Source organism: Cyprinus carpio, chromosome A20 (assembly GCF_018340385.1).
Source record: "Cyprinus carpio isolate SPL01 chromosome A20, ASM1834038v1, whole genome shotgun sequence".
In the NCBI taxonomy this organism is placed as follows: Eukaryota; Metazoa; Chordata; class Actinopteri; order Cypriniformes; family Cyprinidae; genus Cyprinus; species Cyprinus carpio.
This window is the reverse complement of record NC_056591.1, coordinates 26,239,798-26,258,722: the sequence shown is the minus strand read 5'-3', so window position 1 is coordinate 26,258,722 and position 18,925 is coordinate 26,239,798. Positions and strand designations below refer to the sequence as shown.

The following is an 18,925-nucleotide window of genomic DNA, read 5'->3' as shown; positions in this document are numbered from 1 at the left end:
GAGAGAGAGAGAGAGAGAGAGATTTCTATATAGATAGATATTTTCACACCACCTCTCATTTATTTTGTCTGTTGAATACCATAACTACAGATAGATTTCTATTTACGGATTTAGACACTCTTGCCAACTTTCTGGGCAAAATAAATAAAACAAAAGTACTGTCGGACATTACATCTGATCTAAAATATCAAATTTAAATGAATAAAAATAAAAATAATAATACCAAACAAATAATATAAAGAAGAATAATTCATATTTAGAATATTAAAAAAAGAAAAAAATTTAAATATAAATGAAAAGATAACTTATAATTTTAAAAGATAAATATAATAAAAGCACAAATCTAGAGAACCATTGCTATTTTAGTATCGAGATACTATTACAAATTTAATATTTTGTTTTCAATTTTATTTATAGTAATTTTGCTGTTTTTTATGTTTTATTTTTTTTTCTATTTGTACAAATACATTTTTTTTTTCTATTTTTAACATTTTTATAAAGTTTATTTTATTTCAGTTAAATGTTTATTTTAATAATAAAATAATAATAAAATAAACTTTATTTATATAGCGCCTTTAAAAGTAGCATCTCAAAGCACTTTTAAAAGCAAGTTAAAAGATAAACACAACAGTAACAGGCAGTAAAGAACTAACCAAACAATACAAAGCTAATATAATAAAAGACAAAGTAATCACATAAAAGCTACCCGAAAAAAAGTAACGATTTAAAACACTAAGAGATTCTGCATTCCTAATCTCAGAGCGCAGAAGATTCCACAATTTAAGAGCCATGTTTTAAATAATGAAAATGTTTTTTATTGGTTTGAATTGTAGTTCCAGTTTTAGTTACCTGTAATAACCCTGCAGTGCACATGACCTTCCACAACACTAAACAAAAACTACAGAGATCCCAATCCCGTCCCATTTTACTGTCAGAGTTGTTAAATTGAATCCAGTTTGTAATTTCCTGATCCTGTTCCTCAGTGAACACAAACACAATAAAACAAATTGCAAAATTCCATAAACTGTATAATGACAAATCATTCTGTAAATCATTCATTTCATTCAAAATGACCATAATGAAAGATGATGACACTGGCTGGTTTATTAGTGTGGTTGAAGAAGTTGTCAGTTATAACGTTTGCTGGCATTTAACACTTTACTACCAATAGTTTATACGGTCAGTTCCTGTCCAATCCCAAAGGCCATACGGTCTTCACAATAATAATATAAAAAAAAAAACATTAAAGCCTGTTCAATAGATTTAAACACAATACAAAACAAGGGCAAAAAAAAAAAAAAAAAAAATTTTTAATCAGTCATATTCCTATTCTAAGGGGAACAGAGCCACTTTTTTGTTTTTGTTTTTAAAAATAAAACTCATTAAATTTACAATTGCAGAGCCATTTTCCTAAATGTACCTGTCAAACATGTCAGGACAGACATCATGAATTAACCAACAGACAGAAGTAGTCAAGTTCAGCGTTCTCAAAAGCATCTCAGATTTGTCAACTGAAGGGTGAAATCAGCTCGGCAGAAGGAGCCCCAGGTAACATCCTGGCACAGAAGAGAGACACGTACCGTTTACAGAGGAAAGAGCAACTACTGCACGTCCCGTCACTGCTATCCAGTCACACGTGTTTCACAGATAATCAGCCAACACACAAACACATTCACACATGAAGCTGTCAAGAACATCTCCAGGTCACATTTCACCACCAAAAGGAAATAAGAAATAAGATTGTGCTTGAAGGAAAATTAAGACAAATTATTTCAGAACCAGATTTTTTGCATTGTGACATGACAAAAAAAAAAAAAAAAGCACATTTAACAATAAAAATCTCTCTCACAGAAAAAAAAAAAAAATAAATAATAATAATAATGTTTAGAATTTCTATATGTCATAAGTAATATTTGTTGCATTGAATTTAGCATATTATGTAAATAGAAAAATAATATAAAATGATGTGCATTATAGTAATGACTGATTTTTTTTTTTTTTTTTTTTAGATTATAAGAATGAGAACTGATAGTAATGTACTTAATTGTAATGCAATTTTTTTTTGAAAAACTATATTTTGCATTAGGAAACGATGTATTTTTGCATTATGAAATGAGAATTTGGGTGCTGTAATTCATGATATTTGTCACATTTGGAAAAAGAAAAAAAAAACCACAGGCTTTTTCCTCCTATAAAATATATATGATTAAATATGACCTGGATATTTCTTTTTTAAATTTTCACCTATGAAATCATTCAACCTTATTAAAACGACACACGACACACATGAGCCAGTTGCCACAAACAGACATGATTATCCAGCAAAAGGATCTGGTATTCCACAAGTGTACTGAACAGGTTACATACACACATTTTGTTTTCTGGTTTGATTGTGAGGGACATGAGAACGTGTAACAGCTTGATTTGGTGCTATTCCTATGCAGTTATGTTTGATATCTTGTGCTATTTTTACTGATGATCAACCTACAGAACAACACACAGCCATTCACACGTGCATAAAAGCACACACACAAGTAAAAAAACAAAAACATGACCATCAGTGCGTTTCAAACGAGTATATGCAAAGTAAAAATAACACGTTTCATTTAGACACTTCGACTCTCCCAAAATTCTCAGATATGTCATCCAAAACCGCCTCCATCGGTCCATAATTCTGTATATCCAGTCAGTATATTGTTTTGATTTCGCTGTCCCAGGCGTCCCATGAAAAGTGGTGCAAATAAAGCCTGTAGTGGTTGATGATGAATCACGCACAATGTTAAAAACGACTGACGGTAATCGCTCGCTCTCTAATTGTTCTCCCTTGATTTCAAGAAAGACTAGTTCAAAGTAAAATTCTCCGATATTTACAAGAAAGCTTTAGTTTCCTTCATGTTCCCAGAGAGAGACCGGCCCGCGTCCATACTCCGTCTGTGCTTTTCTGTCCCCTGCTCCGCTAAATGAATTTAAAACATTTCGTCTTGTCGTGGGGCAACCGTGTCTTGAAGAGTACCGAGTCCACTCTGAACTGAGTATATAACAGCGGCATGTAACCGTAGACTTTTACGAAGAAGTTGATGCACTTGTGACGCTCGTGGAAGTGTGAATCGTCGTGTGAAAGAGCCTGTGGACAGCCGGGACAGCGGAAGGTCCAACGTGATGTCACCTGAGAGGGGGAACGCCATGAAAAACAGATTTATGACTTCAATTTCAGTCAGTTCCTCACACAATCTATCATTCAACTTAAGAAAACCTGAAAGAATGTAGGGCAAAAGTTTGTATGAATGGTGCTTTTGTCCTTTTTTTAAGCTTCCTTCGGATTGTAATACAGGTTTGAGAATAAATAACTGACTTTCAGTTTTGAGTGAATTATTCCTTTAAATCAGTCCCTCAATATAAAGATGACAGACTTCTTAACTTCACACCACAATATCACCTTTTTCATTTGTGTAGCCTGTTTTCTCAATGCAATCTGGTTGGCTTCTTCGTGACAACAAAACAAATGTAATTGACGTGTTTAATCTGCCGAGACCGCATCAGACGGAGAGAGAAAATACATCAAACTTCATTACACCATTGATTCACGGCCGTCCCGAAGCTTCAGTCAATGGACTTCAAAACATCAAAGGCTTTTTAAAGCTAAAACTGAAATCCTACTGAATAATCAATTTATTCTTAGATACACGAGTAAAACTGGAAGTAGTGTGCCCTGTCTGGACACTTCCTAGGCATTTAATTTCTTTTATAGTGCACAATAGCCACAAAATTGTGGCTGCAAAATGATAACAGGAGAATCTCACCATTTCCAGGTCACATTTCACCCCCAAATAAAACAAAAAACAAAGAAATAAATTTTGGCATAAGAAAAAAAAGATTTTTGAAATACTTATTTTTTTATTATTTCTTTGTTTGTTGAAATTAAATTTTTATTTTAATCATTATTAATTCCATGCCTTTCTCGATGGTTGTTATTAGATTCCAATTCTTGTATTACAGCAATTTAGGAAACACAATATTATTGTGATGTATAAATACAATTTAATATAATTATTTTAGATTTAAATACAAATAAAAGGGGAAATTAAATGAATTAAAAAAAAAAGCCTAATACTGCTGAAAATAAACTTAATTGTCTTCAGTCACATTCTTTATATTACATTATATTATATATTTCCTTTAAATTTCTTTTTTTTTTTTTATATTCAATCTTACTGATATTTCCTTTTGATTTGGGGGTGAAATATGACATGAGTATATTATGATTTATCAATGGCAACATATGTAAATTTGAGCCAGATAATTCAAATGTAACACTGTGTAGTAACCAAGTTAAAAATAAACAGTTTTTTGTCCTGAATGGAAGTGCTGCACGGTGACAAAATAAAAGCCAATGAGGCCATATTCAGTTCAAAACACAGTAAGGTGGAGAAAATATTTGAACCAATTAGATTTCTCTGTGGGTGATGGAAACAGAATGTATTGCCTGATTAACATTATTCATATCCAAAAAATGGCATGTCTGAGCAAGAACCTGAAATCACAAATGACAAAATCCCCAAAAGGCTTGAAATAACGTGTTTCAAGTAACAGCCCACTGACCTTGATGGGGGGTTTGCGAGTGATATGAGACACGAGGAAGTTCATGGCGATATCCTCACAGTTGATGTACTCGTCCACCATGTCACGTATGGCTTGAGGCATGACGTACGAATAGAGGTACGCGTAATACTGAGGAGAGGAAGAAATTACGGATTTTAATAAAAAATGAATGCAAGAGAGCAAAAGCACTTCAAATGTACCAAGATGTTGCACAGCAATGCTCATAAATGAAACATGTTGTGCTGTTCGCTTATCCATCTGAAAAATGAAGCACTGCGTCTTGAAATACAATGTACTTGGTAGAAACATTGTTTTTAACAAACCAACCCATTTCCTGGTGTTCTCTGGGTAAAACTACACAAGCCTGGTGTCTATTTGTGGCATGATCCGGCTCTGGAAGTGTCAAAGCGGTCAAAGCTTCACCTTGTGGAAGAAGGCTGCACCCGTCAGCACCATGGAGAGCTCGCAGGAGTAGTTGGAATTGTAGAGCCAGGATTGGTGATTTACATCCCAGGCATGGAACCTTCCTGGGAATCCCACAATCCGGTCTCTGGCCTCCCGCCACACCCTGGGAGCGAAGGAAGAGAAAGAGATGGGAATGATCCAAACCGGACCAAGCATGGTGATTTTAATAATCACTGAACAGCACTTGGTAAGTTTCTTAGCAATATATGCTCTCAAAAAATTAATAATAATAATAATAATAATAAAGTAATTTAATATTTATATATTTAAAATACATAAAATTTTCATCCATTTGGATTACAGTTTTAACAAAAACAATACACAAACAAGTTTATATACTTGTCATTAATTACTTTTCAATTTATTTTAGCTAATTGAATATTGTTTATTTCTCAGCTAGCCATATTTTAACAAAATTCATGCTTTTTAACGGGACATTTAAATGTTTCTTTTTTTTACAACATTTATGCTGATTCTTAAAAATTTGAATAAATGCATTTCGAATATCGAATGTAATACATCGAATAAAATCTAATAGATTCAAATAGTTAATAATAAACTATGCCATATTCATGCAGAAACCTTTCCTGTTTCATTGACAGTATGACTGACACATATGCATCACATTAAGATTATAAGTTTGTTAAAATTATGTAATCCAAATAAAATGTAGGCCTAAATATTTTCAAAGACCTCACATAAAATAGACCTACAGATCAATCATAATAACGGTTTAGCAATGGTAGCATCTTTGATTATAATGCCAACCTAATAATAATAATAATAATAATAATAAGAACATCTAGTTGACCATCCTGACCAATTCCCTAATGTTAAGACACCAAAATATATCAGGAACATTATTAGTGTTCAGCGTGTAAAGATTCTTGACGTGACCATTTTTACCCCAAAACAAACAGACGAAGAAGAAAAATAAACCAGTGCAAGCAAAATCAAATACAAAGCTCCCGCTATCAGCTCATCTTCCCAATGACTAAACATGTGAATAAACATGGAAGTACACAGGAGGTAAGCACAGAGTTTTCTTCAACTGTCATGGACTTTATCAGATCAGATGCTTTAAATTCCTCAAATCAAGAACTGAATCTGCAGCTGTTGGCTTAAACTCTCAACATCACATGACTGAATGCAAAAACCCTGCAGGAACACACCACAACAGTTCTCTCTTTCTTCACAAATACATTTAAATGGGCATACAGATGTTCATGAGCATTTGAAAACACTTTTCACATCTTTGCATCACACTGTAATTTGATCTAAAATGGTAATTGCGTTCCTTGCTTCATAAAACTGAATTTATTTTTCCTAAACAAACTTAAGCCCAAAGCAGTGACAATGAGGATTTTCACACTCTTTTCTAATACTATAAATGATAAAAATGAACTTCACAAAATAAAATTACTTTAAAAGGTGCTAAATTAATGGAGCCACAGGGCACTGTCCTATACAAATAATCTCAAAATGCCCCTAAATTTATGTTTAAAAAGGGGGAAATCTCTTCAAGATTATCTGCAAAACTTTAGGAACTTCATTTTTAGGATGTTATGTTTTACCAACACAAAAACAAAGGTTTATCTCAATATATCTCAAAGCCTTTTGACAATATTCAGTATATACCTCGATACTGATGTATTTGCTTTGAAATGGTCAAAAGATGGATAAATTTGTGAACAGCCAAAGTAGATAATTAAATTAAGTATTTTGTTTAAATTAAGTGTTTACATTTTCATGCATTCTGTTTAATTGCTCAGCCTTATTAAACATAATATGGTATGAACCTGGCATCATAAAAACCTTACCTGAACCCAAACATAATTTCATCGTGTCGAAGATGGGCATCATCATCAATAGACAAAATTGCTTCAGTCTCAACTGCATCCCAGGGAAGAAAGCGATTGTTTAAGCTGTTCTTTTCTGTGTGTACCACCTGCAGAGAAAAAGCCCATCTGTTGAGTCAACATGCCACATTGTGAACGACTGCTGAGGTAGAACATGGCATTACTATGAGGTTTTACTGAGCCTGCCAGACACACAACCTTATGAAAACATCAAATGCCAATCAAAACAACTTAATACTTCTCTAAACCATTTTTGATTAATAAAGCAAATGCTTTGTGTGCAGGCATGGTTTAAAATTTAAATATTTGCTAGTTCTAATAAAAAATTGCAACCTTACATCCATAATTAAAGATGCTCAATTTCAAAGTTCCAAACTACTTGAAGATAGTAAGAAACTTGGGGTACTTCGGCATTCTGTTTGGGTTTTAATTTCAAAGTATAACCTTACTGTGGGCTTAATACAGCACTGTTTCCTTTAATATCACCAGAACTAATTTGGCTCGATGCCCTAGAAACATGAAAGCTATGTTTTAAAGACAGCAGAAAGAGCAGACCAAATCTACAGCAGAATGCAATGCTTGTGAGGTTCTATCACATTTGAGCCTTGGAGGATTCCAACTAATAACAAGCTTAACAAGATTTTTTTTCCTTTAGTGGTCCCTGCCTGTGCTAAACTTGCCACCATGATGTTAGGGTGTTATGCATTGGTAGGGTGTTCAGGAATCTTACTAGGGTGTTTCGGGAGGTTACTAGGAAGTTGCTTACTGGCCAGTAAAAAGATATGACTATAACAAATATGATCAAGAAATAATGTATTCTTACCACAATTGGTAGACCAATGTCTGGCCAGAGGAGATCATCGGAAGGTGGTTTGGGGGAATTCCACACTACCACCACTTTGTTAAGATAAGGAAGGCCATTTAGTCTCTCTAGTGAGTTCATAAGAACCTCCTCCCTTTCATAAGTAAGCATGACCACAGTAAACTGCTCCCGTGGGACGTTACCTCCTAGAGCGGCCTGAAACTCTTTACCAGATCCCCCAGAACCTCCGCCGATGGGGCGGAACCCAGTCCCTGACCCTAGAAACTTGGCTTCTGAGGGAAGTACGGGGTCCAGGGGAGTATGTGGAAATAAATGGAAAGGGCCAGGTGCACGATTCCAGGTGCGGTAGACATCAGCAGCTGTGTAGGTGAAGTTACGCAAGAAGCGGGGCGAAGCATAAGGGGGCTCTACTTCAACAGGCCCCAGATCTAGATCGCCATTGTCAGCCATGTTAGCATCAGTTCCTGCCAACTTTCCAGCTTTGTGGGGAATCTCCTGGGCAGGCTCCTCACGTATAGGTGCTGCTGGTATCTGGATGCTGGTTCGTACGCTAGCCAGGATGGTGCTGAAGATGCTCTCTGAGGTGGAGAAGTATGTCTCCCAAAGAAACCGACCCTGCCGTCGCATTGCCAGAAGGTCATTGTCTGAGATGCTACGCAACAGAAAGTGCAGCTCCGTTATGCGAGGCTTGGGTACCATAATGACTGCCTCACTCCAGCGTATAAGGTGATGGTAGGGCAACTTTGAGTGGTCGCCTAGCACCACCGGTATTGCCCCAACTTCCAAAGCCTCAAAAAGTCTCATGCTACAGCCAGCAGATGCCACCAACTGCACATCGCCTGGAGATATCACCAAGGCAAACGTAGAGACCTTCAGTACTTCTAATCGATCCTCACGCTCGCCACACAACGCCCACTCTGTTGGTAAACTCGGCTTGGGCTGATTCTTGCAAGTGAACTCCACAAGAACCTGGTCTAGGTGACTGTCCTGTACAGCCTTAAGTGTGCCAATAATGCGGTCATCATAGTCAGCTGGTGGATCCCCCTCCATTTCCTCCTCGAAGGACTGCGGTGGGGCTTCAAGCAAGCTGCTCCTCAAAGACTCCACCTTTTCTCCCTGAAAGGTGAAGAGGTACTTCCTCTTGACCGGGACTTGCGGAGGCACCTCAAGGAAGTTGGGCTCAGACAGAGCATGGACTAGCGGAGACACCACCATGTCGAAACCTTCCCTAAATTGATGTTCAAAAAAGGTAGACTGTGCCACTGCTGCTCGGCCTGTGCTCACATTGTACAGGAAGTTCTGTGTCAGAGACTTTCTTGAAAGGTGTACAAGTAGGTGGTTGTGGCCGTCTAATCTCCAATATGGCAAAGCCTTGAGCTGCTTTTCAAGGTCTAAAGGCGAGGCAGGAGGAGAGGAGGGTGATTCATGTATTTCCCCAACGAGCACTATGTACAGACAAGCAATGTTTGGATTATCTGTCACATATACGCTGCTTTTGATGGATGAGGCAAAGGCTTGTTTGACAAGAGGGTCCAACTTCTCACCCCAAGGATACGACCCTGTGTCATAAACATAGACAGGGAAGCCAGAAGTAAGCGGACATCTAGCATAATCAAAACAAGTATGCAAACGACAGTTCTGGACCGACTTCGGAGGAGGGTATCCAGGATCATCCTTGTCTGGTAAAAGTCTAACTGGCAATGACAATTTTGGCTGGTTTTGTGCCATAAGTTCCTTGTAAGAGTGCTCTGTCTGGCTGATGACATTTTTGAGTTGTAACAAGTCCTGTTTGGCACTATCAATACTACGTTTACAGGCCTCGATGCGTAGGTTAAGTCGAGCTATCTCGCCATTGAGTTCTTGTCGCTTTGCCTCAAGCTGAAGTAGCTCCTCGCTGACAGATTCCCGGATACGACACAGGTCTTGAACATGCTTTGCTTCACACAGCTCCCCTCCAGGTCTTGGCCCAAAAATGCGTTTATCTGGTCCCCCTGCTTCATCGATTGTGGTGAGGTAGTAATGTGCAATGAGGGGGAAAAAGACCAGGATGAAGAAGAGCATGAAACTAAGCCAGGTGAGCCGTACTCGCCGCAGTACCCATGGCTGGCTGCTGTTCCCGACGATGCCTCCACTTCGCTGCATCGTGCAACTATCACTCTCCTCCGAACCAGATACGTGAATGCAGCCGTTGAGGAGATTCAGCTGCCATAATGCAACCTCATCTGTACTGTACACACTTTCAGTTTTACCCCTTTTCTGGAGTTCGTAAATTGTGTGTCCTTGTTTTAATTGGGACTCCTGATAAAAGGAAATTTCATCTTTCTCGTGACAGAATGATATCATCCATAAACAATATGGTCTTGCGTGCTGTATGATGCATGTTGAAATTTAAACTATCCAAGAGAAGAGAGAGAGTCCCAGACAGCAGTAAAAATTGAGTGCCCTTGATGGGGATCAGCAATGGAGGCATGGCTAAACTGCATTTTTATTTGTGGCATCTGGTCACTCTTCCATTGTTGAGACTCCTGAACTGGCCACAGTTTGTCATGATCTCTTGGAGATACTGCATGCCATCCAACTGCACTCAATCTGCAAAACAGACAGCAAGTGTCAGTTATTTGCATAACAGATCAGGAAAACAAGAAGTCTTAAATACACCTGTGGGTTATTTTATATGATCAATGCTAAAGACAGGAAATATGAATCACTTTGCTTTAATCTGAAATGCATAGGACAGCCTCCATATATCATTATTGCAAGGACACATCAATCTTAATCAAGTCTAAGGCCCGAAACAGTACACAAGTACATTAGCACAGACACTTCTAACTACGCATTCCAAAATGAACTCTCAGAGATCTTTTTTTTTCGCCCCTTGAATACTGATATTGACACAATATAGCAAGTATGCATGTGAAATATCTAGTAGGGCCTTTATGACAGTACAATTGTAATGGGTTGGCCAAGCATTTATGCCTGTATTTGTTTCTGGCCTAAAAGACTCTCTGGCCAAATCACAGTTCTTATTAATGATTACAGTATGCAATTGGCAAAAAACAGTTAACACCCATTTGTTAGATTCGAAACCAACTGGCAGCGCTCAGAATGACCTCACAGACTTGTCCTATTCACTGAACACATTATCTGGTATGCTGGCAGCTAGCTCCAAGCATTAGCAGCTGTTCTTAAACAAACCCACAGAGCAAACACTCCATAAGGCATGCGTACAGGAAAAAAACATGTGAATCGCCTCAAGTGACTGTCTCTGCTAGAATTGCCCGTGCAGCCATCAGTAAAAGCCATGCAAGATTTCAGAGAGCTTCATTATCTCTGGATGAGAGGACATGAGGGATGATTTTCCTTTTAATGGAACTTCGGATTTTGGATTTTGACATGGCCATGATCCTGCAGCAGGGAAGATGTACTATCACACGCTTCTGTCAGACCACTGTCTGACTCATATACTAAGGGACAAATTTGGGCTTATAAAACACTCCCCCTCTTAACACCTGAAGTGGATAATAATTCTTTTTTACCTTTCCCTGATTAAGGTCCATTATTTAGCCTCCTTTCACTGCTGTAAGGGTTGTGTTGTGGCTGGTTCAATAATAAATCATGTTGATCTACTAAAAAATGAGCACCAGCATGAAAAACTCTGTGTTTATGTTATGCAATAGGCAGGACAGAGTTGATGTTTTGCTTTTTTACCTATTTTGAGAGTTCAGAATGAGTCTGCTTGATCACATAGATTCATTTACATTTTTTGCACTTTTACATTTACATTTAGCAGACGCTTTTATCCAAAGCGACTTACAGTGCATTCAGGTAATACATTTTTTTTATCAGTATGTGTGTTCCCTGGGAATTGAACCCACAACCTTTTGCGCTGCTAACACAATGCTCTACCACTGAGCCACAGGAACACTAATTTATTAATGCAATTCATAGCAATCAATATTTGTAAATATATAAACGTAACTTCTGACTAGAGGTCGACCAATGTATCGGTTTGCCGATTAAACGGCGCCGATAGTTGATTGCCGGAACTACTGGCAAAAATCCATGCCGATAGTTTTTCCGGGTTGCGTCTGTTGCTGGAGCGGCTGAAAGCTCTGCTCAGGGCTGGCCAAAGCCTTTATGGGGCCCTAAGCAGAATTTTATTTGGGGGCCCCTCTGTGTCGCCAATATGACTGATTATTGTCATTGGTTGATTATTCGCACGCTATAAATCTAACTAACCCATCATCAGTTTTATTTATTGTAGCTGTGTTGCTTAAATCACACCAATGTTTTTACCTTTCTATGATTTATTTTTAATTGTAACAGTAGCAAACCCACAAGAGTGGTCAGGTGTTAATTTGCACTTTAACATTCAGTCTTACAGTGTGTACTGTGTACTGAAAAGTAGCTAAATAAACCAGCAGACAATGTATTTACCGGTGTCATTATACAGTACGAGAGCGAGAGCAGCCTCTAGAGGCTAAATCACTGACAGCACGTGCTGTTTGTTTTGACACTCCAGATGCACGGATTTAAAACAGACAACTAAACGGTGTGTACACAGTACACTATTGTGCATGTTTTCATATCGTTACTAAATAATTAATTTGTTAACTGTATGCTGCTTTTGTGGAGAAAGGACAGCAGTATGTTTGCTCTCATGGCTGAGAGGACGCGAGCATTAGCAGCACCTCAAGCGGTTAAAACAATGTGACCAAAATGCACTGATGACCATTAAAAACTGGTGGTAATGAGAAAGTCACATGATGAACCAAAGCTCATCACAAACAGCTTTTCTACAAGCTGAGGAGGGCAATAATTATACATAGAAGGTGCACAGTGTCATTCACACAAACACTAAACACCATCATGGTAACACACGATACTGAAATAATGCATTAAACATTCATTTAACAATGTTAGATGTAAGATAAAACCCTAATGTACACAACTGATAAAAAAATAAATAAATAAAAAAAATAAGAAGAAACAGTTATTTCAACAAAAAAACATCAAATATGAAGTGTCATGCAGGGAATTCTTGGAGTGTCAATTTATGGTTTTCCACTGTAAATTAAACGATGACTTTTTCTATTTCACTTCCAAAAACCGTATTTTTAACAGTATTTTACTGTAAAATTACACTAAATGTAATTGTATTTATTCACCGAATATAGTATGGAAACAGAGTTAACCAATTAACAGGTTTTTAATGTAGCATTTTTAGTCTATTACTGTTAAAATCACAATAATTTTTTACAATGTAGGCTGTAAAACTGTGTATTGTGCATTTTTTCAGTGAAACGTTTGTCTTTCTGTGCCTCTAATAAAGTCTGTATGCTTCATATAGAGAGCTATAATACAGATCACGCTTTTTCTTTGTTTTGCTCAGCCTTTTTTTTTTTTTTTTACTCATCTATGCCGCTTTTTGATCATTCTTGAAGTAAAATTTTGCCCGGCTGGTGATTAAATTAACTGTTTTAGGCCGCTGGTTGAACTGAACGTGATGTGTCCTGTATGTGTGTGTGACTCCTGATACCTGTGAGTTCTCCTAGACGCGGCGCTGTGCTCAGTGTGTGACTGCCATATTTTATTATTTTGATCAGATAATCATCACGTGTTCTAGAACAGAAGCAATTAAAGTGTCAGATATACTTAAAATATCCATATGTTTGTAATTTCAATGCTATGGCCTTTGTGTAGATATTTAAAGATGGTTAGTTAGTGTTTGTTAATTTCAACATCTACTAATAAGGGATGGGTCACGATTTTCGAATATTCTATTAGTTGATTTAATTACAGAATATCGAATAGAGTCTTGACTGAAAAAACTTTAGAAGCTCTAAAGCTTAATCTAAATTTATTTATAGAAATAAATATGTCTGCTTGAAAGAATGAAGAATATGGTAAACAAGTTGCTATGAAGAATGCATAATTAGCCTATATAACCAATGGTATTTCATTAAAAAGAAGACCATGTTCTTGTTCTTTATGAGAAGTGGTTTTATTTGATTTTAACATAAAGGCATGTTTTGTGTCACCACAATTACATCGGTGTCAATCATGATAAAACCTTAATATCAAACCTATATAATGAGTTTGGAAATCTTGGAGAAATGCTTAATAAATGCATTACACTAACTAAACCCATTAGATTTTAGCAGACTAAATTTAAAACTAGACTAAAACTAAAAACAATGGATGATGGATGATGTCAAATTAGAGTTCTGTGCGGACAACAAACAGCCCCGACTGGGTTAGAGGTGTGGCTGAATCTGTGTTCAGAAAGGCGCGGAAAACACATAATGCGTTCTACGGAGCCACTAAACGGACACGGTTAGCCGCTTGCGAGTGGTAGCCTGTTGCATTACAGTACATAACATTTCACTTACCACATAAACAGAGTAAGTTGAGATGACTGATGGGATGTTGGCTAAAGATTTGCAGATCCTGAGCAGCACTGACAAACATCTAATCTTGTAAAATGTGTGGGAACTACTGTAATCGCGAATCTCGAAAGTGAAAGTAAAAAACAAGCACACGTTCAAAAGCGATTTCAATGCCCTGCATATTAATAACGGCTCCTTGATGCCCACAGTTTATATACAGTAGAATTGCCCAACGATATAATTGCGACAGAAGATACTGAAGTAACAGATCTATTCCCTTCAGGGGTTCCATTTTTTTAAATGGAAATATCTTAGCCTTATGAGCAGTTGATTTATGCTAATCAACGGATTAGATCTGTGCTTGGAATGCTCATCCTTACTACGAATACATTTTTAAATTTTGAAGTTTAATGATCAATACATAATGAATAATATTAATATTTTTATTCACTTACAAAGTATGGTTCAGCACTTTTTTAAATATAAATGCATAACTGTAATTTTTGTTGAGTACCCATTTTAAAAACTATCGGATGATTAATTGTTAACAACCAGCTGTCGATTTTGGTAAAATTCACTATCAGTCAACCTCTACTTCTGACCTTAATATGTACATTACTGTTCAAGGGTTTTGGGTCTTTTTTTTTTTTTTTGATCAAAAGTGACATTAAAAGACATTTATAATGTTATAAAAGATTTCTATTTCAAATAAATGCTGCATTTTCCATTCAACAAAGAATCCTCAAAAAAATGCATTATGGTCTCCACAAAAGATGTTAAGTAGCAAGACTGTTTTCAACATTGATAATAATCAGAAATGTTTCTTGAGCTGCAAATCAGCATATTAGAATGATTTCTGAAGGATCATGTGACACTGAAAACTGGAGTAATGATACATAAAAATAACATTTTAACAAAATAAAAAATTGAAAGGGCAAAATGAATATGGTCCCTTAAAGCAGAATAGTTCTTCTCATGTGAACAGGCAAGATTCAGCATGTCTGAGCTCCGTCTCCACTGTGAACCATCTGGCCATTAATAAGAAACTGAATGTGTTCTGAAGACTAAATTCACACTGACCTGTGAACTGGTCCGGAAAGTTTCCCTGGAATAACAACTCTCCGTCTAATCCTCACACTGCCTCTGGGTTGTGAAGGCAAAGCAAATTTACCACAAGCCAATATTTAACCAGTTTTGTAAATGGAAGGATTTTTCCCAGTCTGGCCGTGGCCGAGTAGCAGCAAATACGGATGAAAGCAGGAAATTATGGATCCCTTATTATCAGTGCAAGCATATTTTATGCAGCAATGACATTTCCCGACGACAGGGTAACCAATTTTCTCCTACTGAAATTCGCTTTGAAGGCAAGAGTCCAAAATGAACCAGTGTAAATAGAAAAAAAAGAAACATGTTCTGTATTTTTATCAAGTATAGTTCCCAATGGTTTCTGCATTGGAGAAAACTTTTTCCCCACTTCCTTTTCAACTGAACTGAAAGTTGCATTGGCAGAAATGGATATCAAAAGTGAAGTTAAAGAAGTCAAGCATAAATAATATTTTTTCTAAGTTAAGGGTTAGAGATTTCAACAAAACCTCAACATGATTAAATTTTAAAATATACTCATATCAACCACACACCAGCATGCTAAAAACACCTTAGCAACAAGACAGTAGCAGTAATTTTACATAATATCTATTATAAAATCAGTGTCTCCTATACATTAACTAAGATACATAAGAGAGAGGGGTCATTCAATGCACCAATCTGGATCAAATGTAGTACTATGTGTATTTTCCTTTTACGTGAACTTGAAACAGCTCTTAAAAAATCTAATAAAGCTAATGTTAATGTTTTCCTACATCTCAATGAATCTTTATCGAATGTTTCTGTCAGAGTTGTTGCTCTCCTTGACTTCTAAGTAACACCATTACTCCAATTCATCTTCATTTTTTACCATAATAAAGGCCAAATGAAATTCCAGGCCATATAAAATAACTCAGCTCAGCACAGACGCATTCGGCGCTCACAAGTTAACTAGGACAAGCTTTTAGCTGGATCGATGTTCTACATAAGGCAGTTTAAACATCAGACAGATGTCGAGCTGCACTTTGGGACATCTTCTCCGGGCAGGACTGATTTGGCAGTACTTTCTCTCAGATGATCTCCAGAACTCCATCAATGAGTCACTCTGTTCCTAATGCACTGCTGAAACAATATAGACCACTGGGGTAATACAGCCTGATTGAATTATCTTAGATGTATTTTGACGCATGATGTTAATATGATAGTGTCAAATGAAAAACATAAAAAAAAAAAAGTAAAAGTGAAGCTTTAAAGTGTTTTTTAAGCATTCCCTTACCTTTTTGATCTAAAAAGTTAAAAAGTAGGCTAACAACTTCTAAGTGTTTTATTACTGGTGAAAAACTTCTCTTATAGTCAATAGGTCTGCTTTCCTAGTCATCAATAAAAAGGAAAGCTGTGGCACTAACATACTGTATTGGCAGGGAGGGAAAAATAAACCAGTTGTATGCTATTGACCTCGTTCACACATTTTATCTGCTCTTCTACGGAGAACTTTTCCAGTGGAAATAAAACAGAGACAGCTGTGTTTAATTAACTTATGCATGATCTATCAGAACGTTCTGCACTGAATTTAACATTAAAAAATGCTAGACAAAGGTTTTGGAACAAGGGCCACATATTGGGCTTTAAATAGTGCACACATTCCCTCTGAGATGTTATGTGTCGACTGGTTCCACAAGAATACGCTCTCATCTTTAAATCTAGTTTTGCTCAGGCTGGATGCCTCAGGAAATTCATTTCGCCAGATGACCATGCATGCATAGTTTATTTTGACTAGCAAGAGCTAACAGGTCCCACCGCGAGACCTCCTACAGTGGCCTTGGTGCGCATTTGCATCCTGTTTGGCATGTCAAGAGTTAGCAAGAATTTCAACCTTAATTTCTATCCATTTCACCCTGATTTGGTGCACATGGCCAAGGTCTTCCTCCGGGCAACACGCAGTCCCAAAAGGCCGACCTGTATTTCAGCCTGAAAAAATAACATTGCTGAAATGAAATTGAGTCATCAGAGCGATTCATGGAAAATAAAACCCAGTCTGATGCTTTTTTAGTCTAAGAATGACGTTACAGCCCAGTTCACATTTGCAGTCTCTGAACAGAAAATATTCATTTAGAAATCTGTTTTATAAACAACTGTAAGAATATCTATTCGTAAGTACACTGAAAAAAAATGGTGTAGAACCAATTTCACATAGAAATTCATTGTAAATTTCACAAGCAATTACAGAGATGGCAAGTAACACATTTAATTAAAAGTGAAATTGTGAAGTAGTAAAACTGAAATAGTATTTTTTTGGTAAAATCATTTTTTACAATGTATATCAATATTAGATTACCTAAAAGTCAAAAACGCTTTTGAAAGTTAATCATCTGGGCAAATTTTGCAAATGAGAATTTGGAGGAAAGCGTACTGATATTCTAATGAATATAACGTTACAATGTAAAAAGGTTTAATGGCCCTAAAAATAGGTTGATTATCAAAATAGGCCACAGCTCTGAAGCTATTTACCAAAATCAAAGCAGCAAACGCCTCTTGAAATGATAACGCTTCTATACACAATTATCTATGCACAGCAACACATATACTTTTGTTTTTATTCAGATGAGATCCTCTGGGCAGTAGATTTACCTCTGAATGACACTACAAATGCAAGGACTGTATTTCTTTGTGGACATTCTATCAGTTTTAATGAAGCAAGGTGAGGCATATTCTACAATGAAGACTGCCTGCATACTTTGCATACTTCTGCTCTGCACTAAAGGTCTGTACTTTGCTGGGAATGTGAAGTACATACTTTTGAGTTCATAACATGACAGTACCAAGACATACTTCCACATCATAAAAATCTTGATACCAATTGGAATTTCATGCATAATAAGACTGGAATATGTATTGAGAAATTAGATAAGATGCCTACATTTTAGGTGCATAAATTTAAAATGTGCCAGTCATCAACTGAAAGGTGGAAAAAGAGCCAAATCACAATCACATTCTCTACCGTAGCTCAAGGGATTGTGGGTAATATTAGCCCAAAAGGCAAGCACACTTCAGAAATCTACCAGAAATAGTATATCTTCCAGTCAACCTTTGGCATTATATTTTCAAAATATTTTGATTTGAAATACACTAGTTTAATTCTTAATCAGTCTTGATATTATGCAAACTGGTTTGCAACTATTCCAGTTACCTAACGTAACCTTGGAAAGAAGTGAGATACGAACCAGGTGTTTATGCCCATTCCAGCTCATATTTCAGACTCAATCACTGAGGAAAACGGAGCTGTAGTCTAATTTTATTCAGGACGGAGAGGCTCTGAAAGCTAACAGCCAATTCTCATTGCCTACAGGCAGCTTCAAGAGAAGTCACAAGGAGAAGTCATCTCAATCCATTTCTTAGGAGACAAACATTAGAAATAAATATAATATAAAACAAAAAAATTAAGTATGCGCCGAATGTTCGGCCACCAAAATTATTCGGCCGAAAATAGCAACAAAAGTTATTTCGATGTTCGGCCGAATAAGCAAAAAGACTGTATAAATTGTACCGAACAATGACGTGACGTGATCAAATAGAGGCGCGCACTAATGCAACAAACATGACGGCAGTGTGGAAGCATTTAAAAGTGTCAGAGAAAGACGCAAAAATCATTACAAGCACCAACAGCGACAGATTTTAGTACTGCATCGCATGTCTTCGATGAGAAGTGG

General features: G+C 36.7%; 1 protein-coding gene across 1 annotated transcript in view; it reads right to left on the bottom strand.

The window, feature by feature from the left end:
- Positions 1 to 792: 792 nt before the first annotated feature.
- Positions 793 to 18,925, bottom strand: part of LOC109112811 (exostosin-like 3) — a 29,010-nt gene continuing 10,877 nt past the window's right edge. The window contains exons 2-6 of the mRNA XM_042778383.1: positions 7,747 to 10,335; positions 6,885 to 7,012; positions 5,023 to 5,167; positions 4,600 to 4,728; positions 793 to 3,166 (exon numbers count right to left, since the gene is read on the bottom strand). Coding sequence (XP_042634317.1) covers positions 2,957 to 3,166; positions 4,600 to 4,728; positions 5,023 to 5,167; positions 6,885 to 7,012; positions 7,747 to 10,089 — 2,955 coding nt within the window. The 5' untranslated portion in view covers positions 10,090 to 10,335 and the 3' untranslated portion in view covers positions 793 to 2,956. The remainder of the gene's footprint in view (positions 3,167 to 4,599; positions 4,729 to 5,022; positions 5,168 to 6,884; positions 7,013 to 7,746; positions 10,336 to 18,925) is intronic.